This window comes from Rhinopithecus bieti, unplaced genomic scaffold (assembly GCF_001698545.2).
Source record: "Rhinopithecus bieti isolate Rb0 unplaced genomic scaffold, ASM169854v2 scaffold_5149, whole genome shotgun sequence".
Lineage (NCBI taxonomy): Eukaryota > Metazoa > Chordata > Mammalia > Primates > Cercopithecidae > Rhinopithecus > Rhinopithecus bieti.
In genome coordinates this window covers 164299-189887 of record NW_016804593.1, presented here as the reverse complement: position 1 = coordinate 189887, position 25589 = coordinate 164299, and the positions used below count along the sequence as shown (strand labels likewise).

Genomic DNA, 25589 nt, shown 5'->3' with positions numbered 1-25589 from the left:
GGTGTGCTTCCTGTTTGTTAGTTTTCCTTCTAGCAGTCAGACCCCTCAGCTGCAGGTCTGTTGGAGTTTGCCGGAGGTCCACTCCAGAACCTGTTTGCCTGGGTATCACCAGCAGAGGCTGTAGAACAGTAAATATTGCTGCCTGATTCTTCCTCTGCAAGCTTCATCCCAGAGGGGCACCCACCTGTTTGACGTGTCTGTCAGCCCCTACTGGGAGGTGTTTCCCAGTCAGGCTACACAGGGGTCAGGGACCAGCTTGAGGAGGCAGTCTGTCCATTCTCGAAGCTCAAATGCCATGCTGAGAGAACACTGCTCTCTTCAGAGCTGTTGGACAGGGATGTTTAAGTCTGTAGAAGTTGTCTGCTGCCTTTTGTTCTGCTATGCCCTGCCCCCAGAGGTGGAGTCTACAGAGGCAGGTGGGACTTGTTGAGCTGCGGTGAGCTCCACCTAGTTTGTGCTTCCTAGCCTCTTTGTTTACACTGTGAGCTACTCAAGCCTCAGCAATGGTGGATGTCCCTCCCTGAGTCAAGCTGCAGCATAGCACGTCGATCACAGACTGCTGTGCCAGTAGTGAGCAAGGCTCCACAGGCATGGGACCTGCCTAGCCAGGCATGGGAGGGTATCTCCTGGTCTGCGGTTGCTAAGACTGTTGGTAAAGTGTAGTATTTGGTCAGGAGTGTACCGTTTCTCCAGCTACAGTCTGTCATGGCTTCCCTTGGCTAGGAAAGGGAAATCCTCCCCCACCTTGTGCTTCTCGGGTGAGGTGACACCTCACCCTGCTTCAGCTCACCCTCTGTGGGCTGTACCCACTGTTCAACCAGTCCCAGTGAAATGAACCAGGTACCTCAGTTGGAAATGCAGAAATCACCCGTCGTCTGCATCAGTCTCACTGGGAGCTGCAGACTGGAGTTGTTCCTATTGGACCATCTTGGAAGGGACTGGTTTATTTTATATTTTTAACGTTCCTTGCTTATTTCTGTTTTCAATTTTTTCTTGTCAAGATATTTGCCTTCTATTTCAATACTTAGTATTTACTTTAATTATGATTTGTGCTAACCATCATTTCTTCCTAAATTTAAAAAACATTAAGGGCTTAATTTTCCTGTCCTCCTTTTACACTTTATAAAAAATTTTGAAACTGATTTAAACAAGAACTCTAAAAATAGTCTGTCTTGCTGACTCAGATCACTATTTGACATAAATCAGGTGGAGACATGAGCATTCTCTGTTTGATGCCCTCCCCCATCGTCCCCACCTGGCTCCTCCATTCGCTGCTCTGCCTTGTCCGTCACTGCCCTATGCTCTGAGTCTGACCCCCCACACTGCATTTCCCAGGCTCCCTCACTCTGGCTTCTGATGTAGATCAGCCAGTGTGGGTACCAGAAGGAGTCTTGAGGGTAAAGAGACAGTGAGTTTGGGTATGTGGTCTGGCTATGGCAGTGGGTTCCTAAGCCACAGATCCTTTTAGGCAGTACCACTTCAGTAGCTCCACCTGTCACTGGATCTGGTTAATACTGTTTCCTTCTTCACCTTCTAGCCTAAAAGAGTTCATGGTTTCCTGCTACTATCAGCCCCTGGGTGCCTTTTCATCCCTTGAGGTTACCGTTGACACTACTCAAACAAAATAATGGCATGTTTGTGTTTTGTTATAAACAATTTTAAAATTTAACAGAAACTTGCATTTATAAAGAACACTAAAAATGTACATTTAAAGTAATTGTTTATTCAACTGTAACAAGGTTTCTAGCAATTTTAGATTGAATGTTATGCTCCCAAACTGCTTTAGATACATGCCATAATTATAAATTAAATTTTTGGGTCAGACTTCGCTATAACTGTGGTAATTTAAAAAAATCCACACTTGAAATGAGACAAGTGTCTGTTGACTAAAGATAAAAGAACTTTCCAGTGTGTTACATGGATTTTACAACAAAGAAGCTACTTTCACAATAGAATTGATGTCTCCTTGACACTGCCTTTGGGAAGGAAAAATAAAAAAAAAAATTGATGTCACCTTTCAGGTATAGATATTGCAACCTTAAAGAAGTTACAGAACCCCAACCCTTGTCTTCACCTGGAACATAAATTAAGATGATACTGGCTTGTGAATACCCATTTTCCTCATATAACAATTAACAAATTTACATCAAACCAAAGTGAATAATGCTGGTTTATTTTATTTATAAATAGTATGCATTGTTTTAGATGAAAGGCTCTGCTTAAAAATATTTTTTGAGATAAAGTCTTCCTGTTCACCTGTGAAGCTTATTTGGTATATTGTAATCATTTCTAATCTTTCTCTGTGATACAGGCCATAGAACTATGCTAGAGGTTAACAATCTTAATTATGAATTCTCTCTATCACTTTATTAAGCTTTCTTGTTTGTTCTTTTGTGTATTTACCTCATTCTGAGTGCCATGCAACACATAATAGTGTTAGACAAAGTTTTAATATGAGCAAATTAATGCAGTTTTCTAGAAAAGAATAATCTAGGGTTTTGTTTCTAGCCTGTTCTATTTTTAAACTTATTGTTGCCTTTCTTATTTCTTTATGTCTTTGATGGACTTCCAATAGTTTCTACGACCTGAGCTTATAGTCCTGTGTCTTATGTAGATTGGATAGTGGAACACTAAGCTTGTATACTTGAAAATGACAGCCTTAAATTCCCTTATCAGCCACCTGTCCCCGCAAAATAATAGTAACAATTAAAGCCAGCAATAACAGTTATTTTTCCTTAAAAAATAAAATTTTAAAGTAAAAAAATCTTATTTTATTATTTTTAAGCCAACTATCTTGAGATCTTATCTAACTTGGTTTCTGGGGTTTTTGAGAGTAAAGTTTCCCAACACCCCGCTTCTCCTACACATATCCTTACACTTAGGCATGAATTTGCAAAGCAATGCCTCAGAATGTTTCTGAAAAAATGTGTTGGAATTACATCATATGGCTGAATAGTAGTGCAGTTGAATGTGTTGTTTTTTATTTATGTCTTCACATTTGTTTATATTAAGGATAGAACCCCAAAGAGAATAATACTGGTTTACTTATTCAATGCTTTTTAAACAATAACAATATGCCAGCTTCTGTACTATTCAATGAGGATACAAAGGTGAAAAGACAGGGTTGCATACTTTTATAATATTTCTGTGTTCTGGTGGCTCAAATTATTTCGCTCAGCGCTTTTCTTAGAAGAAGAAATATTTGGATGATGTTCAGTAAACACAAATTTTGTATTGTCTTTGAATCTATTTGGTAGGTTTATGATGTTAAATTCCTGGTTGGGTTCAGTTCAAGTATATTTACCAAAGACAAATTAGAAATACAGAGACCATCAGGTTAGGGATTTATTTCATTATGGTAATAGGATTATGTCCTTGGAATTGGAATTTATTTTACACTTGGTGTTGTTTTAAAATCATTTTACATGACTTAAATGTCAAATTATAATGTAAAATAATTATTTTCAGTTATGCACCCCAAAATTTGAAGCCACATTTGTTTTGAGGGAATTTTGAATATGAAGACCTCAGAGTATTAGAAGTTATGTTGAGTGGGGATTATGCGTAATTTTCCTCTCTTGGAAAATCTATCTGTGATGGTATGTTTTCTTTTTAATGTACATAAGCAAGTAAAAAACACAAGGAGAACTTCAGCGGTAGACCCTGCACTTTAGCATTAGTAACTGCTAATCTACCCACAAGTATTGATGATTTTTTTTGCACATATTACAATAAAAATTACTACCACCACCTTAAGAGCTGATTGGAATTATGTATTTTATTTATTTATTTATTTTGAGATGGAATCTTATTCTGTTGCCTAGACTGGAGTGCAGTAGTACAATCTTGGCTCACTACAACCTCTGCCTTCGGGTTCAAGTGATTCTCCTGCCTCAGCCTCCTGAGTAGCCGAGACCACAGGCACGTATCACCACACTTGCCTAACTTTTGGTATTTTTAGTGGAGACAAGGTTTAGCCATGTTGGCCAGGCTGGTCTTGAACTCCTGACCTCGTTACTCCACCCACCTCGGCCTCCCAAATTGCTGGGATTACAGGCATGAGCCACTGCGCCTGGCCCGTGTATTTTAATTCCATATTTTGCTTATATTTTTAGCATTTAAACATTTGCATATTTAAAGACATTAGTATACTTACAAGTAAGGGATATTCTATTAGGTTAGATATTTTAAAACCACTGAAAATTAATTCATTTCTAAATAACAGTTTGTAGCTATATACCTTAGGTAAATATAGCAATTAGAGCTTTCATATTCAAGAACTATGAATTGCAAGGACTAGACACCCTAAAAATGCACAACTCTAAAGAAAAGGTAAAAAATCTGCCTATTGAGCCATATTAATGGGAAGAATAAGTAACCTTTTATAACAGAAGTTATGTAAGGTGAAATAATGATGGCAAGGATTTTGTTTTCTTCATATATTTTTTAGGAGAAAAACTACTGTAGGAGAGGGAAAATTGCTTCTGTGTACCCTTCTAGATTTTTTGGCTGGTCTATGAATTAAATTGACATTAGACAGATTAAAGGGAGAAAAAACATTTAATTACTCACATATGCACAGGAGTCCCACCAAAATATGAGACTCCAGGAAGCAGCCACATGATTGAGACAGATACTATCTTAAGCTACACTAAGGAATAGGAATAAGGATTTGGGGGTACTGGGGAGTGGTAGAGACGAATTGTGGGAAGGCAGGAGGAGGAAATGTGTGGTGAATAAAGGTTACTTTGCTATGCAGATAAAAGTCTCTCCAGTGAGAAAAAGTTATTTATGAGTAACTCTCTTTCTGGCAAAGATAGATACATTTACTTATAAAAATGTCCTTTATGAATGGGAAATTATACTTTAAGCAAATGGGTAGGCAAAGTGCTTTTTCTGCATTGACTGGTTCTCAGTTTCTTTTAGCTCAAAATAATACTTCAAAATGGCATATTTTGGGATGACTTGTTCTGACCCCATCACTACTTGGTGGTAAAATGCTACCCAATGTTATAACATCATGTGGCAGTTTCTTTTAAAAAGTCTTTAGACGTGATATAATTTCCTCAAAGCTTTATGGTGTAAAATGAGGTATCTCAGATATGGACTTCTCCAGTGAGAGGATCCCAAAGGCTTTATATCCCCATATACTATTGTGGATTGGGGTACAGTGGAGAAGAAATGCCAGGATGTTTATCATATTGAAAACTTAGAGCATCTAATTATTATTCACTTAGAAATCAAATTGTTTTCTGTGGACTTCCTTCTCCAAGGAGATTCAAAGCACTTGCTATAAAAAGGGAAGATCACAGCTTGCTTCTCTGTTTTCCTTCCTCCAGGCAAAACCTTGTGTCACTTGGTTGGCTTAACAGAATTAACTTCTCTCCTTGGATCGCTGGTCATTGTTTTTACGTAGTTCAGTAACTATTAAGTACTTTTCATCTGTGATTAAAAGCCTGTTGCATCTGGAGGGTCCCTGGCATGCTATAGTCCTATGACTGGGCAGCAGGTTTCTCACCTTCCTAAATCTGGGCAGCACAGCCCTGCTGGAGGGTAACCCACACCTTATGTTTCTCCTTTTGTGGTTGGTGAGTGCTAAGGGTGCAGCTGCTGCCCTATCAGCTTTCCCAGAGTCACAAAGAGAAGCTCACACTTGGAAGGGACCTTATTCATTGTCTGCTCCTGTTTTGCTGTCCATCCATTGATATCCTCATCTACCTGCTCTAGTCCTCAGTGTGGTTCAGGCTTCGCTCTACCCATCCATTTGGATTTGGGCCCCAAGCTACAAAGTTCATATTTGTACAGATCTCAGCTATGTCCTCCTTCAAGTTCTATACCTCCCCGTTCTAGTTTTGAAATAAAAGGAAATAAGGAGGAGAAGAAAGTGACCAATATTCTCAGGGCTCCCTCAAAGCTAGAGATAGAGAATAGGAACAAGCTCACAAACTTGAGTGTGCTGAGCATAGCTGACACCAAGGGCAGCCAGTGCTCCCTGTATCTTTATGCTCTGTAAATTCAGTGACCTGAGGGCAGCTGGGACAACTGTTTCTAGTGTTCTTGCTTTTTCCTTTTTCCTTAGCCACAGTGCATTAGTTTAGGCAGATACCTTCAAGCCACTGACCATTGCTTGCTTACTTGCTTCCTTCTGTCTTCCCTCCCTCCCGTCTTCCCTCCCTTTTCTTCCTCCTTTTCTCCATTTCTTTCCCCCACCCTCCATTCCTTCTTTCTTTCCTTCCCTCCCTCCCTCCTTCCTTCCTGCCCTCTTTTCTTCCTTCTTTCAACAAATATTTGATGAACCCCTATCTAAGGTGATTGGGATACAGAATTGAACTCAGTCACTGCTCATATACAGCCTACACATTTAGTAGAAATGACAGACAGTATTTAAAGAAATACAAAGTGTAAATCGAGCTAAGTGCTATGATGAACACTATAGCTGGATGTAGAGGTCAGGGAAGAGCTGCCTTTGGAAAGAAGTATTTGAATAGAAACGTGAATAAAGTGAGGGGAAAGCCATGTGCAAGATGAGGGTAGCAACCACACTTACTTCTTTGATCTTACCTTGAAGAAAGTCCATGAGCTCATTTTCTAATGGATTGGTTCAATCTGTTGCCACTAGTAGGAAGCCTACAATTTTGTTTTGTAGCCTTCACATTCATACTTACCACTAAAATATTTGCTTCCAGCATCATAATTTACTCATAAGAGAAAGTAAAATTGGAATTTAAACTTTTGGTTTAAACTGTGATTTTCAAAAATTCTGCTTTAGTAGAAGAATAGTCTTATGTTCACCTTTATTGTTACTGTGAAGCATGAGTCACATTGAAATGTATAATTTTAAGATGAGAATCATGTTGATTCTTCAACTCACTGAAAATGAAGTGCCTAATTTTGATGAGATAAATTGTTCCAGTCTTTGTTGGAGTTGTAGATTTATCTATAGCTGGCTTCCATCTGTTACATTCAGATGATAATGATAAAATGCGTCATTTCTACCCAGTCTTCCAGCACAGAATAGTTAGAAGACAGAATTATCTTCCTGCTAGGTTTGTATGCTTCTTAAAAAAGTCTTTATTTAGTATTTTTAAATGCCCTCTAGGTATAGTCTTTAAATGCATTACTAAAAATAACTTTTCACATGTGAAAATGTTTCATTTAAATTATTTTGGTGTTGCCTGGCATGGTGGCTCATGCCTATAATCCCAGCACTTTGGGAGGCTGAGGTGGGTGGATCACCTGAGGTCAGGAGTTTGAGACCAGCCTGTCCAACATGGTGAAACCCAGGCTCTACTAAAAATACAAAAATTAGCCAGGGTGGTGGTGCACACCTGTAATCCCAGCTACTTGGGATGCTGAGGTAGGAGAATCGCTTGAACCTGGGAGGTGGAGGTTGCAGTGAGCCAAGATCACACTATTGCACTCCAGCCTGGGCGACAAGAGCCAAACTTTGTAAAACAAACAAACAAACAAACAAACAAAAACTCACACACACACACACACAAAGATATCCCTGGAAATTTACATTTTTAACGAGCAATTACTTTGGAGTACAGCCTTGCACGTGGATTACTTTTACAAGGACTGTCAACCCACAAAAATGTTTTCAAACCTCAGTTTTGAGAGGCCTCTCTCAAACTGCGTGTTTTAGTGAAAACTCATTTAAAAGCATTGATTGCATTGGACCGTCTCATAGGCTTGGTCAGGTATTTTTTGAAGAATTACACATTGCTTGGCATTTGACCAGTGCTGAGTGGGTCTACTGACATCACCAGCAATCTAGAAACTAGAAGTATTTTATTCCATAGTTATGTTTGTAACTAAGAGATTGTTATTATTTTATTTCAAAGCTACCCTAACTTCCTGCATGTCTCCAGTTTATCTGGTGGAGCTGAACTAATCTGAGTGTGTTATGAACACAAGAAAGTTATTTTAATAAATGAACCTATTTGTACTAAAAATTTACAGCTAGAAGGGTTGTCTACTAACCATATTATCTAGAACTGTGTGGATCTTTAAAACGTTAAATTAGATGGTGGTAAAAAATCACCTCTTACCAGGTGCAGCAAACACAAAATGCAGTAAAGAAATGAACATATCTTTGTGCTGAAATTTGTTACCAAAATATTCTTTGTGAGATTGTGGGATTTCCACTGCTTTTTTTCTTCTCTCTCTCTCTCTCTCTCTCTCTCTCTCTCTCTGTGTGTGTGTGTGTGTGTGTGTGTGTGTGTGGTATGTTCTCCAGTCTCTAGAGATGTAGAGTAGGATTTTAAATTAAAATGTTCAGATAACTAGTTACAATCAAACTTATCCCCGAGAGTGGAAGGAAAGTCCAAGGGAGAAATTGTGTTGTAAATTAAAGACATTACTGCACAAGCCTAAAATGATGTTACTGGGAATTTTAATGTTTTTACCTGGATTCAGATTAAAAGTCATCAGTTTTCCCTCTCATCAACAATTTATTTATTCATCCATTATATTTTTATGGATTGATATACCGAACACTATACTAATTAACTGAATTTATAAGATAATCTATAATCTTATTTAGGTTAGAAGGGCTTTTTGGCAAATGTTCACTCTGGAAAACTGGGTTGTAAGAATATGGGCGATCTCAATTTTATTTGTGTGTGTGTGAAAAGAAAGGCTTCATATCTAAAATAACTTTACCTAAGTAGACAAAATTGTTTGAGGGTAATGAAAGAGAAAAACACAACTGTAAAAGGGCCAAGGACACAGGGATGGGCAAATGAAGGAAAGGCGGGGAGGGAGACCAAGTGCTGAGGAAGAAAATTCTGTGGAGAGGTGTGGGAAAGGGGTGGAGCTGGCACCCTTGCCTTAAGAGCTGAGTGACAGCCCAAGGGATACAAAAGACTGGTTGAGCCAGGTAGGGAAAGCTGCCTAAAGCCCGGGACAGGCACACAGGCCCAGGTCTGTAGGCCACAGCAGCTGCAGTGCTGAAAGGTTGCAACACCCAGACCTCCAGGAGAGACCAGGCCCAGGATGCCTCGCCTGTTCTTGTTTCATCTGCTAGGAGTCTGTTTACTACTGAACCAATTTTCCAGAGCAGTCGCGGCCAAATGGATGGACGACGTTATTAAAGCATGCGGCCGCGAGTTAGTTCGCGCGCAGATTGCCATTTGCGGCAAGAGCACCTTGGGCAAAAGGTCTCTGAACCAGGAAGATGCTCCTCTGAAACCTAGACCAGTGGCAGGTGAGAGCTCCCGCCCCCCCGGCCTTCCTGCACTTCCCATTGGTTACTCTCGGGTGGACGCCCAATTGGAACGGCGGCCTGCACTTCCGACTCGAGATCTCATTGGCTGTCAGTGCTCAGCTCCTACTCCACCATGGGTGGTTCCTAAAGTTTGGGTTTTTCCTTTGCCAGGTGATTTTATTCAAACAGTCTCACTGGGAATCTCACCAGACGGAAGGAAAGCACCGAGAATAGGAAGAGTTCCTTGGTGCCTTTCCCACAAGGCAGCTAGAGCGACGAGGTGGAAAGGAAGGGGAAGCCTCAGAGGAGGTGTACCCCACAGGAAAGCCAGGCGGCCAGACCGCGGGCATGCTGGTGGGGGCACGTGGACAGGGCATCTCGGATAGAGAGGAAAGGGGGCAAACGCTGAGGCGGTGCGCTGGTTATCAAGCCTGTTTGCGCGCCTGTAGGACGGGGCAATGCTCTGAGGTCTCTGTGAGGGTCCCGTAATGGGAAGACAGGAAGGGCCTTATGCTTATTGACTCTCGTAGTAGAAAAGTTGGGCTGTGGCCTATGCCACTGGAAACGTTTTTTAAAACAAACAAACAAAAACATTCCAAATGAAAGAGTCTGGCCTCCCACTTCTTTGATCTGGGTATTGAAGTTCATGTGTGAGACAGGGGATGGAAGAGAAAGAAAAGGCTTGAATGCTTATTAGAGAAACTCAAGAAGACCAGAGACAAGGGAAGCAGGCTCTTCAGAACAGCATAGCTGAAGACCCTACTGATACTTTCAAGCATTTGGAAGCTGCAGTGGGTTTGCTTTAAAAGCAAGATCTTAGAATTGAGTGCAGCTTGATCTTTTTGTATTTATAAAGTAGCAGTGGAAACTCACGGAGGTATACACTAGTCTAAGAACTGTAATGGATCATATTAAATTCAGAGAAGGTAACCGCAGTTTGCAAATATTACGTGTTTTATATTAATATGACATATGTAATTTATGATAAACCACAACTAAATTTTATAGGCTACATGCATATACTGTATATAAATGACTCTAATAGAAATACATTTAGTTCTCTTTTATGATATTTAAAGTATGCTTCTAAAGTTATTTACTTTTCTACATTGTTAGAGTTTGATTTATTTAATGGCAGTTTTTACATGACTTTTGTGTAACATTAGTACAAAAGTACCACAAAGTCTAGGAATTTACTGATTCAAAGTAGAGAAAACCAGAATTGCTTTATTATTCCACCTTTTCTGACTATATAAGTAGTAATGCTCATATTAAAGACAAAATGTACATTAATGCAGGGATAAAATGGAAGCACTTGTAGATATTAAAGACTTTGAAAAGTATATATGAATTTTATGAGAAAGTGAAATTATATTAAACAAGTAGAAAGAAATGTTAACATTTGGATAGGTATATGTATATCTTTTGCATTTTCACTCATCATTATACTTTGAGCAGTTTCTCACATTGTTATTATTCCAAAACACAATTTAAAATTCCTGTGTAGTGTTTTTTGTCATAAATCTGCCACATATGCTTAAAGATTGTTTGGTGGATATTTAGTTTATTTCTAAATTGTTGCTGAAAATAGTTCATTGAGCACATTTGTATATAGATATGGCTACATTTTTATTTCCTTTGAAGAGACATGACATTACAAAGTATATTTTAAAGAATTTTCTTTATTGCTGTGCAATATAATTTAACTGAAAGTAAACTAAGAAAACATTGCCTGCACATGGAGATTAAGACAAATGTTTACCATTACTAGGTAGGAATCATTTTGGAAGTACATGTCAGTAATTTGTGATTGATATGAGTTTTCACACTTCTACTGTTAGGTAGTTGCTATTTGCTTTCACATTATTACATTGTTAGCCATCCATTTCATCCTACAATATGTGCCAAAATAATATTCACTACATCCCTTTTAAAAATAAGATACACTTTAAACCAGAAGAGGCCTATTTTAGTGAGATTTACATCCAAAATACAGTAAATAGGGATATTTGTATGAATTCAGCCAGAATATTTTCTCTGAGCCTAGGTTCCATAGCTAAAGGTGTTATGGATGAAATATTTCAAAACAGGTTTAAAAATATAATTTTAATTAAAGAGTACAAAATACACAGCCTATGAATAAACTTAATACAAACTAACTGTTTTGGCTGACTCATTTAACTGGCTTTAATATAGAAAATTACCATCAGCTTTTATCAGCATTTAATAAGGCCCCAACTACAGAAAGTTTAGGTTGGATCAAAGAGAGGTTTCTATGAGGAAATTGAATTAAATTTAGGATGTCTTACTCAGGGGAAATGCCAAAACCTCTCATTTAACAAAAAATGATATAAATTGCATCTGTCATTTCCAGTTTAGAACATGAATGAGGGAGAGTGTTAGGAGGGAAGATGAAATACTACAGTTTCTTTTTCTTAATTCCTCTGTCAAACTCCAACTGTTGAAGTTTGTTGTTGGCTAAAAGGGGAACAACTGAGTCTCTTGCCACAAAACTCAGGAAATGATCAGCCCCAGAATTACCACTGTCTAGGTGAAGGGCCATGGTTTTCCTCTTCAGCAGGCATCAGTGGTTAACCAGAGGTGTCTGCCTCCCATACTTAGATTTACTCCTCTCTTCTGTTTCTTTTCATTACTTCAAGAGTAATGCCTTGTTAATGGACAGTTTTGCTGTCCAGGAAGAGAGCAGCAAGATCTGATCTGGGTTTACACTATAATGTAAACATCATCAGTGTTTCTAATTTCTTTGTGAAATAAAACTATTAAGTTGTATAATTAGGACAGTTAAGGTTAGGAGAGGGTTTAGCTCACTGTAAGCTTTTTGAGAGCAAGAAACATTTAAAAACATTTATATCTTTTAGCTGGCAGTTCCAGAGACATGGAAACAGGTAATGAATGTTCAACTGAGCTGAATGGGTACAAAGATGGAGGATATCAGCTGGGTGTCCAGCAGGTTCCCAGCCCAAGTCCCAGGCTTCACATTTGGCCAGCCTGAGTTGCTGTGTAAGAACAGGCTCCCTTCCTAGGGGATACACAGATCTTGCATAGTGCATGATGTGCAGCTTTGGAACACACATCAGACAGAAAACATTAGTCAGTGCACATACTCCACAGCAGATACGAATCTCTTCTTAAATCAGTGATTTCTGGTTAGTGTTCTTTAACTCACTTCTCTCTTTCATATAAAATACTATTGATTTGGGGTAAATACTCTGGGGAAGACAAATTGTTAAATAGATGGTTAAGGAACATCAGAGACTTCTTTTGCCTGCTGATTAGATCACAGGTGTTGGAAATTCTGCCTCTTTAACTTTATCCTCCAGGAGTAACTTCCCACCATGAAACATTCAATAGCTTAAAATAATACCTTTTTCAAGAGTTATTATTACAACTCATAATATCATAAGTCATAGCTTAGCAATGGAAGAAAATGACTTAAGTAAGAAGAATCCAAGAAAATGACCACGATGTGTGGTCAAACTGTTTTCAATGACTTACATGACTTCAGAAAGATGGCAGATTAATGTCAGGGAGAGTCAAAAGTACTATGATAAAAGCACTGAGGGTATCATGAAGAGAGATGAGAGAGGACCAATCGGGTAAAGCAGAGCCTTTGTAAAATTGTGGAACTTTAAGGTGTCCAACTATAAGTAAGCTAAGTGTTTAGATATTAGGATGCTTGCTTATTTTGTTTCAATGTTTATATTGAGGCAATGCTTTTTTTTGTCTACGCCAACATTCATAGTTTTTCTGAGTGCTCTTTGACATGAATATACCCTCACATACACCTTTTTTTTTAAATTTAACAGAAATTGTGCCATCCCTCATCAACCAAGATACAGAAACCATAAATATGATGTCAGAATTTGTTGCTAATTTGCCACAGGAGCTGAAGTTAACCCTGTCTGAGAGGCAGCCAGCATTACCAGAGCTACAACAACATGTACCTGTATTAAAAGATTCCAATCTTAGCTTTGAAGAATTTAAGAAAATTATTCGCAATAGACAAAGTGAAGCCACAGACAGCAGTCCTTCAGAATTAAAATCCTTAGGCTTGGATACTCATTCTCGAAAAAAGAGACAACTCTACATGACATTGTCTAATCAATGTTGCCATATTGGTTGTACCAAAAAATCTCTTGCTAAATTTTGCTGAGATGAAGCTAATTATGCACATCTTCTCTAATATTCACATATAGTCTTAATGACATTTTCACTGATGCTTCTGTCAGGTCCCACCAATTCTTAGAATATAAGAAACCTTTGTTGATGTTTAGACTTTTTTATTTGATGTGTAAGAAAATGTTCTTTGTATTATTGTAGTTTCTGTAAATGACACTTTTATGCTGAAAACCTTTTTTGTCTTTTATTATGATTATGTTGTGTTATTCTTTTCATGCTGTTAACTTAAAATTACAATAAAACCTCTACCACTTTAACCATACGTAGTAACAATACAGTACCTAACACCAGTTACATGAAATGGACCAAAATGTTTTTCTTGATATTAACTCTTAGATTGGATATACATAAAGCCATACAACTTAAACTTTCCTAATATATTTCAAAAGGTTTTTGTGTCATATTGAAATACTCATTGCTAACAATCAGATTGGACACTAAACCAATTTAATTTAGTTGAGGCCATATAAACTCAAGTACTTTTATTTCCTTTTTAACTTCTTTTTTTTTTTTTTTTTTCTTCTAGTATGCTATGAAGGGAACGCAAGCACTTTTAAGCTAGGGTTCTGTTCTCGGTTCTAGTGTCTAAGAAACTTAAAAGTAAATTATTTTTTAAGGAGAAAAAGGAATAGACATAATGTAGAACAGAACAAACAAGTTCATATCATATATTACAGAAGAAATAGTATGAGGGAACATAATTTATGTTCACTTCTTTAGAATTTACAAACTATTTCTGTAAGCAAAATTACTGAAATAGTATGAACACTTGTTAGAAAAGTAAATTGACATAGTTATCAACTTAGTATTTTACTGGTTCTGTCTATTTTGTTTTCTTTTTTAAAAATTATACTTTAAGTTCTTGGTTACATGTACAGAATGTGCATGTTTGTTACATAGGTATACATGTTCCACACATGATCCTGAGGAGTGTTTTCCGACTTGGTTCCATTCTCCCCTTCACTTTCAGGTGAAATCAATGTAGATTTGTTTTCTTCACACAGTCCCATATTTCTTGGAGACTGTTCATTCCTTTTTATTCTTTTTTTCTCTAATCTTGTCTTCTCTATTTCATTAAGTTAATCTTCAATTACTGATATCCTTTCTTCTGCTTGATCGATTCGGCTATTGATACTAGTGTATTCTTCACAAAGTTCTCGTGCTGTGTTTTTCAGCTCCATCAGGTCATTTATGTTCTTCTCTACATTGATTATTCTAATTAGCAATTCAACTAACCTTTTTTCAAGGTTCTTAGCTTCCCTGTATTGGGTTAGAACATGCTCCTTTAGCTTGGAGGAGTTTATTATTACCCAACTTCTGAAGCCTACTTGTATCAGTTTGTCAGACTCATTCTCCATCCAGTTTTGTTCCTTGCTGGCAAGGAGTTGTGATCCTTTGGATGAGGAGACGCACTGTGGTTTTTGGAATTTTCAGCCATTTTGCGCTGGTTTTTCCCCATCTTTGTGGATTTATCTACCTTTGGTCTTTGATGTTAGTGACCTTCAGATGGGGTCTTCGAGTGGGCATGCTAATCCTTTCTGTTTTGTTTCTTTTCCTTCTAACAGTCAGGCCCCTCTGCTGCCAGTCTGCTGGAGTTTGCTGGAGGTCCACTCCCGATCCTGTTTGCCTGGGTATCACCAGCAGAGCCTGCAGAGCAGCAAAGATTACTGCCTGTTCTTTCCTCTGGAAGCTTTGACCCAGAGGGGCACCTCCCAAACGCCAGCCGGAGGTCTCCTGTATGAGGTGTCTATTGGCCCCTGCTGGGAGGTGTGTCCCAGTCAGTATGTACAGGGGTCAGGGACCCACTTGAGGAGGCAGTCTGACCCTTAGCAGAGCTTGAATGCTGTGCTGGGAGGTCCGCTGCTCTCTTCAGAGCTGTCAGGCAGGGATGTTTAAGTCTGCTAATGCCTTTTTTTACAGAGATGCCCCGTCCGGAGAGGAGGAATCTGCCAGTCTGGCCATAGCAGCCTTGCCGAGCTGCATTGGGCTCTGCCCAGTTTGAACTTCCTAGTGGCTTTGTTTACACTGTGACCATAAAACCGCCTACTCAAGCCTCAACAATGGTGGACGCCCCTCCCCCCACCAAGCTCGAATTCCCAGGTGAATCTCAGATTGCTGCTGTGTTGGCAGCGAGAATTTCAAGCCAGTGGATCTTAGTTTCCTGGGCTCTGTGTAGGTGGGACCCGCCAAGCCAGATCACTTGGCTCCCTGGCTTCAGCACCCCTTTCCAGGGGAGTGAACAGTTCTGTCTCGCGGGCATTCCAGGAACCACTGGGGTATGGGGGGGAAAGAAAGAGTTCCTGCGGCTAGTTCAGTGTCTGCCCAATTGGCCACCCAGTTTTGTGCTTGAAACCCAGGGCCCTGGTACGGTAGGCACCGGAGGGGATCTCCTGGTTTGCAGGTTGCGAAGACCATGGGACAAGCACAGTATCTGTGCCAGAGTTCCTCAGGCTCAGACCCTCGTGGCTTTCCTTGGGTAGGGGAGAAAATTCCCCTACCCCTTGTGCTTCCCGGGTGAGGTGATGCCTCGCCCTCCTTCCGTGTGTCTTCCGTGGGCTGCACCCACTGTCCAACCAGTCCCAGTGAGATGAACCAGGTACCTCAGTTGGAAATGCAGAAATCACCCGTCTTCTGCGACAATCTCGCTGGGAGCTGCAGACCGTTCCTATATGGCTATCTTGAATCCTCCTCCCTGGTTCTGTCTATTTATGTACACATGCATTTTAGCCAGCATTTATAGAAGAAATGCAGTTGAATGACAAGTTAATCTCCTCCATCAAATGTCTGTAAACAATTTTAAGAAATGAAGATAGTAATTCCTGTTTTTCAAATTCCCATACATGACTAATAATAACCGAGTTATTATTGCAAAGCTTCATAAATGACTGCAAAACCTCACAGATCATAATCCACCTCGGATGAAGCAAGGAAGAGTGCTGTCTGATATGGAGATTCCAACCTGGAAGAATGAGGACAATGCCCAGCAAACTTACAGCTCTTACAGGACAGAGAGGTACCTCCAGACACAGAAGGCTGTTACCCAGACCCTGTCTGAGTCCATGTTTCACATCTGCTCCTTCACAAATTCCATGGAGGCAGAGTCACTGAATTAGAGGCCATATATACTGCCTCTGATGGTATGTTCACTTTTTGAGTGATTCAAAGATAATTTGTGGTTAACTGTCTACTACAAATATGCAAATAATTACTTCAATCTTTAAAATGTATGTTTCAAGTCCTACTAAAGTCCACCTAAAACTGTCATGAAAAACTTGTAAGTTTAATTTATGTCTCAAATAAAACATTTACTCTATTGATACATATGTATCAGTTAAGACTGTGTTCTCTGTAAATTATAGAATACCCTACAAAAGTAGCTTCTAAGAGGCCCACAGAGTAAGTAAGCATCTACCCCTGTTTAGCCTCTGAATGGTACCAGCAGGCTCCTCCCAACTTTCCAGTCACCTGTGCCTAGCGTAGAGGCCTTCCTCCTTATGCTCACTACCTCATGGTGGGTCCCAAGATGCCTGCTTCCTCTCCCTTTCTCAGTCTGCTTTTCAGGCAGGAAAGAAAGGGGGCAACAAGAGGGCTTAATGCCTGGAAGAGAAAAGCAAAGGCTTTTCCAGAAACCTTCTCACTTGTGCTCATGGTATATTGGCAAGAGCTGTGTCATATGGACACTGCTACCTGCAAGAGACATTGAGAAATCATATCTAGCACTTGTAGCCTCAAGAGTTTAGATAAGTCTAGGGAGAAGTTTCTAGAAAAAGAGATTGGCATAGTTAACCTATAGATACACTCATGCTCTCTGTTCTTGTATCTGTAATGACTGTCTGAAAGGCATTCGTATTTGTCTATTACCCTTCACCATTAGATTAACTTCAACAATAGGTAGATCCATGGGATATTGTGGAAAAAAGAAAGAACTTTTTGGAATCCAGTGGACGTGGATAGAATTGCAGCCTCAGCACTTACCAGCTATATGTGTAGACATATTTTTTTTTCTTTAAAAAGGTGTTTCTCCAGCACTTTGGGAGGTCGAGACGGGCGGATCACAAGGTCAGGAGATCGAGACCATCCTGGCTAACACGGTGAAACCCCGTCTCTACTAAAAAATATAAAAAACTAGCCGGGCGAGGTGGCGGGCGCTTGTAGTCCCAGCTACTTGGGAGGCTGAGGCAGGAGAATGGCGTAAACCCGGGAGGCGGAGCTTGCAGTGAGCTGAGATCCGGCCACTGCACTCCAGCCTGCGTGACAGAGCAAGACTCCGTCTCAAAAAAAAAAAAAAAAAAGGGGTTTCTTTTGACAGAAAATACTTACATTTGTTTTAAATTAATAAAGTCATTTTAAAAGTAATTTTAGGTTTACAGAAAAATATATTAGAAAGTACAGTCAGTTCCCATATGGCCCCTCACCTCGCCACAAAAACAGTTTTAACTATAAATAACACCTTGCATTAGTGTGGTACTTGTGCAGCAATTGAAACAATATTGATATATTATTATTATTAATTAAAGCCTATAATTTACATTAGAGTTCACTCTTTGGATTATACTGTTTAGAGTACATTCTATGGATTTTCAAAACTTAATTGACTTTTTAAAAGTAGTTTTAAGTTCACAGGAAATTTAAGTAGAAAATACAGAATGTTGCTCCATACTCCCCCAACCACATCCCCTTACAGCAGTCTGCATTATCTGTATGTTTGTTACATGTGGTACCTTTTTTACAGCTGATGAAGGAACCTTGACATTATTATTAATCAAAGTCCATAATTTACATTACAGTTTGCTCTTTGCGTTTTGCATTCTATGGGTTTTGACAAATGTATAATGACATGTATCCTCCTTATGGAATTATTCAAAATAGATCTTACTGCCCTAAAAATTCCTTATGCTCCCCCTGTTCACGCCTGTCTCTCCCCAGATCCCTGGCAATCACTGATCTTTTTCCTGTCTCCATGGTTTTGCCTTTCCAGAACCTCATATAGGTGTAATTATACATGATATAGCCTTTTCAGATTGGCTTCTTTCACTTAGTAATACGCCTTTAAGGTTCTTCAATGTATTTTCATGGCTTGTTCACTCTTTCCTTTTAGCATCGAATAATATTCCTTGTCTAAATGCACCATAGTCTATTTATTCATTCACCTACTCAAAGTCATTTTGGTTGCTTCCAGGTCTGGGAAATTAAGAATAAAGCTGCAGGTTTCATGTGCAGGTTTTTATGCTGAAATAAATTTTCAATTCACTTGGGTAGATACCAAGAAATGTGATTGCTAAATCACATAGTAAGAGTATGTTTAGTTGAAAAAATCCTGCTAAACTGTCTTCTAAAATAGCTGTATCATTTTGCATTCCTACCAACAATGAGTGAGATTTCCTGTTGCTTCATGTCCTCATCAACACTTGGTGTTGTCAGCATTTTGAATTTTAGCCATTCTAACAATAGTTCTGTAATGATATATTGTTATTGTTTTAACTTACAATTTGCATATGACGTAAGATGTTGAAATTTTTTTCACTTTCTTATTAGCCATCAGCATATCTTCTTTGGTAAAATATTTCTTCAATTTTTTGCCCATTTTAAAATTGGGATTTTCACATCAAAAGCTAAAAGATTTCAAGTTAACAATTGAACATCACAACTAAGAAAACTAGAGAACCAAGAGCAAACAAACCCCAAAGCTAGCAGAACACAAGAATAACCAAGATCAGAGCTTCACTGAAGGGGATAGAGACATGAAAAACCCTTCAAAACAACAAATCCAGAAGCTTGCTTCTTGAAAAAAATTAGTAAAGTAGACCACTAGCAAGACTAATAAAGAAGAAAAGGGAGAGGATTCAAATAAACACAATTAGAAATGATAAGGGGGATATCAAAACTGACCCCACAGAAATACAAACAACCATCAGAGATTACTACAAACACCTCTGTGGACATAAACTAGAAAGTCTAGAAGAAATGGATAAATTTCTTGACACCATACACCCTCCCAAGACTGAACCAGGAAGAAACTGAATCCATAAATAGACAAACAGTTCTGAAATTGAGGCAGTAATAAATAGCCTACCAACCAAAAAAAGCCCAGGACCAGATGGATTCACAGTTGAAGTGTACCAGAGGTACAAAGAAAAGCTGGTACCATTTCTACTGAAACTATTCTAAAAAATTGAAGAGGAGGGACTCCTCCCCAACTCATTCTATGAGAATCATCCTGGTACCAAAACCTAGCAGAGATACAACAAAAAAAAACAAACTTCAGGGCACTATCCTTGATAAGCATCAGTGCAAAAATACTCAGTAAAATACTGGTAAACTGAATCCAGCAGCACATCAAAAAGCTTATCTACCATGATCAAGTAGGCTTCCACCCAAGGATTCAAGGTTGGTTCAACATACACAAATCAATAAACATATCTCAATTCAGAAAGAGAACTAGAGACAAAAGCCAACTGATTACCTCAATACATGCAGAAAAGACCTTCGATAAAATTTAACATCCCTTCATGTTAAAAACTCTCAATAAACTAGGTATTGAAGGAATATACTTCAGAATAATAACAGCCATTTATGACAAACCAACAGCCAATATCATACTGAATGGGCAAAAGCTGGAAACATTCCCCTTGAAAACCTTACAAGACAAGGATGCCCTCACTCACCACTCCTATTCAACATAGTATTGGAGGTTCTGACCAGCACAATCAGACAAGAGAAAGAAATAAAGGATATTCAAATAGGAAGACAGAGGAAGTTAGACTATCTTTGTTGTAGACAATATGATCTTATATCTAGAAAACCTCAGTGTCTCAGCCCAAAAGCTTTTTAAATTGATAAGCAACTTCAGCAAAGTTTCATAATACAAAATCAATGTGCTAGCATTCCTGTACACTGACAGGCAGACTTAGAGCCAAATCATGAATGAAATCTCATGAATGAGTGAAGTCTCATTCATTCAATGAATGGATACAGAAATAATAAAATACCTAGGAATACAGCTAAGAAGCAAAGTGAAAGACCTTTTCAAGGAGAACTATAAACCACTGCTCAAAGAAATCAGAGATGACAGAAACATGGAAAAATATTCCATGCTCATGGATAGGAAGAATTAATATTGTGAAAATGGCCATACTGCCCAAAGCAATTTACAGATTCAATGCAATTCCCATTAAACTACCACCGACATTCTTCACAGAATTAGAAAAAGCTATTTTAAAGTTCATATGGAACCAAAAAAGAGCCCAAATAGCCAAGAAAACCCTAACAACAAACAAACAAAAAACAAAGCTGCAGGTATCATGCTACCTGAGTTCAAACTGCACTACAGGGTTGCAGTAATCAAAACAGCATGGTACTGCTACAAAAACAGACACGTAGGCCAATGGAACAGAATAGAGAACCCAGAAGTAAGACCACACACCTACAACCATCTGATCTTTGACAAAACTGACAAATACAAGCAATGGGGAAAGGATTCCCTACTCAATAAATGGTGCTGTGAGAACTGGCTAGCCATATGCAGAAAATTGAAACTGCAACCTTTTTTTACACCATGTACAAAAATCAACTCAAGATGGATGAAAGACTTAAATGTAAAATCCAAAACTATAAAAATCCTAGAAGAAAATCTAGGCAATAACATTTAAGACACAGGCATGGGCAAAGATTTAATGATTGCCAAAAGTAATAGCAACAAAAGGGATCTAATCAAACTGAAGAACTTCTGTACACCAAAAGAAACTGTCATCAGCATGAACAGAAAACCTATAGAAGGGGAGAAAATGTTTGCAATCTACCCATCTGACAAAGGTCTAATATTCAGCATCTAAGAGGAATTTAAACAAATTTAACAGAAACAAATGAACAATCCCAGTAAAAAGTGGGCAAAGGACATGGACAGACACTTCTCAAAAGAAGACATACATGCGGCCAACAAACATGAAAAAAAAATCACTAATCATTAGAGAAATGCAAATCAAAACCACAATGAGATATCATCTCACACCAGCCAGAATAGCTATTATTAAAAAGTCAAAAAACAACAGATGCTGGTGAGGTTGCAGAGGAAAAGGAACACTTTTATACTGTTGTGGGAGTGTAAATTAGTTCAACCATTGTGGAAGACAGTGTGGCAGTTCTTCAGAGACCCAGAGACAGAAATACCATTTGACCCAGCAATCCATTGCTGGGTGAATACCCAAAGGAATATAAATCATTCTAGTATAAAGATACACGTGCACGTACGTTCATTGCAGCCCTATTCACAATAGCAAAGAGATGGAGTCAACTTAAATGCCCATTAATGATAGACTAGATAAAGAAAATGTGGTACATAGACACCATAGAATACTATACAGTCATAAAAACGAATGAGATTATGTCCTTTGCAGAGACATGGATGGAGTCGGAAGCCATTATCCTCAGCAAACTAATGAAGGAACAGAAAACCAAATACCACATGTTCTCACTTATAAATGGGAGCTAAATGATGAGAACATATGGACACATGGGGGTTGCGGGGAACAAGACACACTGGGGCCTGTCAGAAAATGGGGGATGGGAGGAGGGAGTGCATCAGAAAGAATAGCTAATGGTTGCTGGACTTAATACCCAGGTGATGGGATGATCTGTGTAGCAAAACCACCATGGCATATGTTTACCTATCTAACAAATCTGCACATTCTGCACATGTACCCCTGAGCTTAAAATAAAAGTTGGAAAAAAAATTTGGACTTTTTTTCCTATTGTTACGTTTTTAAGAGTTCTCTGTAGATTTTGGGTAATGGTCCTTTATCAGATATATTTTGCAAATATTTTGCCCCAGTCTATGGCTTGTCATTTTATTCTCTTGGAGCATATCTTTTGAAGAGTAGAAAGTTATAGTTTTAATGTAGTCCAATTTATCAATTTTTGTATTCGCAGACTGTGCTTAGTATTGTATCTAAAAAGTCATTGACAAATCCAATGTCACTTAAGAGTTTTTTCCTATGTCATCTTCTAAGAGTTTTATAGTTTTGCATTTTTTATGATGATGAAATACCCATACCAAAAATGTGCCATTTTAATTATATTTTAGTGTAAGTTTAGTGGCATTAACTATGTTCACATTGTTGTACACCATCACCACTATCTATCTCCAGAATTTTTCATCATCTCAAACTGAAACTCTGTATTCATTAAACATGACATCCCCATTCTGTCACCTCAAGCCCCTGGTACCCACTATTCTACTTTCCATGTTTATGAAATTGACTACTCTAGCTACTTCATGTAAATAGGATCACAGAATATTTGTCTTTTCGTGTCTGACTTATTTCACTTACCACTTTTCAGATTCAGCCATGTTCTAGTATGTATCAGAAGATCATTTTCATGGAGGAATAATGTTTCATTACATATATAAATACTTATATAGATATATATACACCCACCCACACACACACACATTTTGTTTATTCATTTGTCCATTGATGGACACTTAGTTTATTTTTATCTTTTTAGCTTTTGTGAGTAATGCTGCTGTGAACACTAGTATATAACTATCTGTGCAACTCCCTATTTTTAATTATTTGGAGTACATATCTAGTAATGGAATTGCTGGATCATGTGGTCATTCTACTTTTAACTTTTTGAGGAGCTACCCTACTGTCTTCTCCACCCTACTGTCTTCCATAGAAGCTACACCAGTTTACATTTCCACCAACAGTGCATAAATGTTTCAATTTCTCTACGTCTCTGACATTTGTTATTTTCCTTTTTGCATTAGAGCCATCCTAATGGATGTGATGTAGTATATCATTGGGCTTTTTTCTTTTTCCTTTATTATATTATTTTCAATTGACAAATCATAATTACATACATTCATGGGGTACAATGTGATGTTTTGTTATATGTATACAATGTGGAATTATTAAATCAAGCTAATTAACACATTCATCACCTTGCTTACCTATCATTTTTTATGAGACACTTGAACTCTCTTAGCTATTTTGAAATATATTATACATTATTATTGACTATAGATACCCTGTTGTGTGACAGATCTCAAAATCTATTTCTCTTGTCATCTGAACCTTTGTGCCCTTTGATCAATAACTCCCTATTAGAGAGGAGATGTCATCAAAATGGCTGGCTAGAGGTGCCCAGCATTCACCCTCTTCACAAAGAAGGGCAAATCAACAAGTACATAACCATACATCAAATAGAGGGTCTAGGGAAGAACAATTGAATTCAGCAAGAAAGTGATGAAAACTCTTGGGATGGCTGCATGGGAGGTAGGCAAAGCATCTGGTTAGGATCCACTCAGAGCCAAGAAGGACTCTTTATTGCAGGGAAAAGATAAATGGAAGATCCTGGGAATCATATTCCTACCAGAGACACCTGTAATTCTAACTGCAGGAGAGCCCTATAATCCTCACAGGCCTTGAGTTCAGGGTAGAAAGCCGCCTGGAATCCACGTGATTGCATTACTCCAGAGAGGAAATCACACCGATGCTCCCCAACTTTCCAGGACTCAGGCTGCTGCAGCATGGTGTCATTTTGAGAACGAAACCACTGTCAGAGCACATTCTGCCCGGGGGCCCAATGGCCCCATACATCTGTACATCCCCAGTGCTTTGCCATTATCCCATCACATCCATGCAGAAGGCTACAGTGCCATGACTCCAACTGGGCCCAGCAGTGCAGCCATGAACCCATGCACCTGAGCCCACACATCATCACCTGGCATCCCAGGTAACAAGTTATCCAGCACAAGGGCCAGGCTAACCCCAATGCAGAAGGAGCTGATGCACTTACTACCCAGAGCCTGAGAGCTGACCCTGTCTAGCAGGAGAGCCACCGTGCACTTATTTGGACCCCACTGGGAGTCCAAGGATCAGACCACTTGGGGCCTGCACCAACAGGTGACACCCCACCCCACAGCAGTGGAGCCTCTTCACACTTTCCCAGGCCTTTATTTTTTTGTCTTGTCTGAGTGCCCTAGCTGGGACTTCCAGTACTATGTTAAATAACAGTGGTGAAAGTGGGCATCCTTGTCATGTTCCAGATCTTACAGGAAAGGCCTTCAGTTTTTCCACAGCCAATATTATATTAGCTGTGGATCTGTTGTACACGTTTTTTTTCTTCTTTTGGTTTCTTTCAAAATTTTCTGTCTTTGATTTTCTACAGTTTGAATATGTTATATCTAGCTGTAGATTAGTATTTATCCTCTTTGACATTCTCTGCACTTCCTGGATTTGTGGTTTGGTGTCCGATGTTTATTTGGGCAAATTATTAGTCATTATTTCTTAAATATTCCTCAGTTCTTTTCTCATTTTCTTCTCTTTGTGGCATTCCTATAATTCATATGTTATACCCTTTGTGCTCGTTCTACAGTTCTTGTATATTGTATTCCGTTCTTTAAAGTTTCTTTTTTCTTTTTGCCTTACCATTTGAGAGGTTTCTATGATATATCCTTAAGTCCCGGGTACTTTCCTTGACTGCATTCAATCTTTGATAAGCCCATCAAAAGCATTTTAGAATTTCTATTAGTGTTTTAAATAACGGTCACTTAAAAAATCTTCCTTAGAGCATCTATCACTTTACTTACATTACCCTTCTGTGCATGCGTGTAGTCAACTCCATTAGAGCCCTTAGTACAGTAATCATAGTTATTTTAAATTCCCAGTCTGATATTTCCAAAATTTCTGCCATATCTGGGTCTGGTCTGATGCTTTTTGTATTTTCAAATTGTGTTTTTTGCCTTTTAGTATGCTTTGTAATATTTGTTGAAAGCCAAACATGATGGGCAAAGGACCTGATGTAAATAGGTCTTTGGTATATTTAACTTATATTGTAGCTGTAGGTCTCAGAGGCTAAAATTCTCTGATGTCTTTGCTTTTGTCTCCCCTGTTATCTTTGAACATTCCCAAAGACTTCTTAAATAAGGTCTGAGGCTTACAGTTCTTTTGCTTGTAAGCCACTGTTGTTATTTAGAGAGCAATTAATGTGATTGCAAGGTATGTGTGTGAGGGGAGGAGATTCCTAGGATTAGATCTCTTATTTTTAGTGAGCCCATTCTGCTTTCCACTTCTATGAGATCCACTCTTCAAGATGCCACTTACCAGTGAGATCATGCAATATTTGTTTTTCTGTGCCTGACTTATTTCACTTAATATAGAGTCATCCAAGTTTA

The 25589-nt window shown here is 38.7% G+C and overlaps 1 protein-coding gene across 1 annotated transcript; it reads left to right on the top strand.

Moving 5' to 3' along the window:
- Nucleotides 1-8873: 8873 nt before the first annotated feature.
- Nucleotides 8874-13703, top strand: RLN2 (relaxin 2). Its single transcript, XM_017869289.1, has 2 exons — nucleotides 8874-9211; nucleotides 13039-13703. The coding sequence occupies exons 1-2, from the start codon at nucleotides 9001-9003 to the stop codon at nucleotides 13383-13385; spliced, it is 558 nt and encodes a 185-aa protein (XP_017724778.1). The 5' UTR covers nucleotides 8874-9000; the 3' UTR covers nucleotides 13386-13703.
- Nucleotides 13704-25589: the final 11886 nt, after the last annotated feature.

What these genes read in the sequence shown, in the direction of transcription:
- RLN2 (XM_017869289.1), top strand. Translation starts at nt 9,001, where the DNA reads ATGCCTCGCCTGTTCTTGTTTCATCTGCTAGGAGTCTGTTTACTACTG. An exon ending in GAAACCTAGACCAGTGGCAG is followed by an intron (nt 9,212 to 13,038) that starts GTGAGAGCTCCC and finishes TAAATTTAACAG; the next exon opens with AAATTGTGCCATCCCTCATC.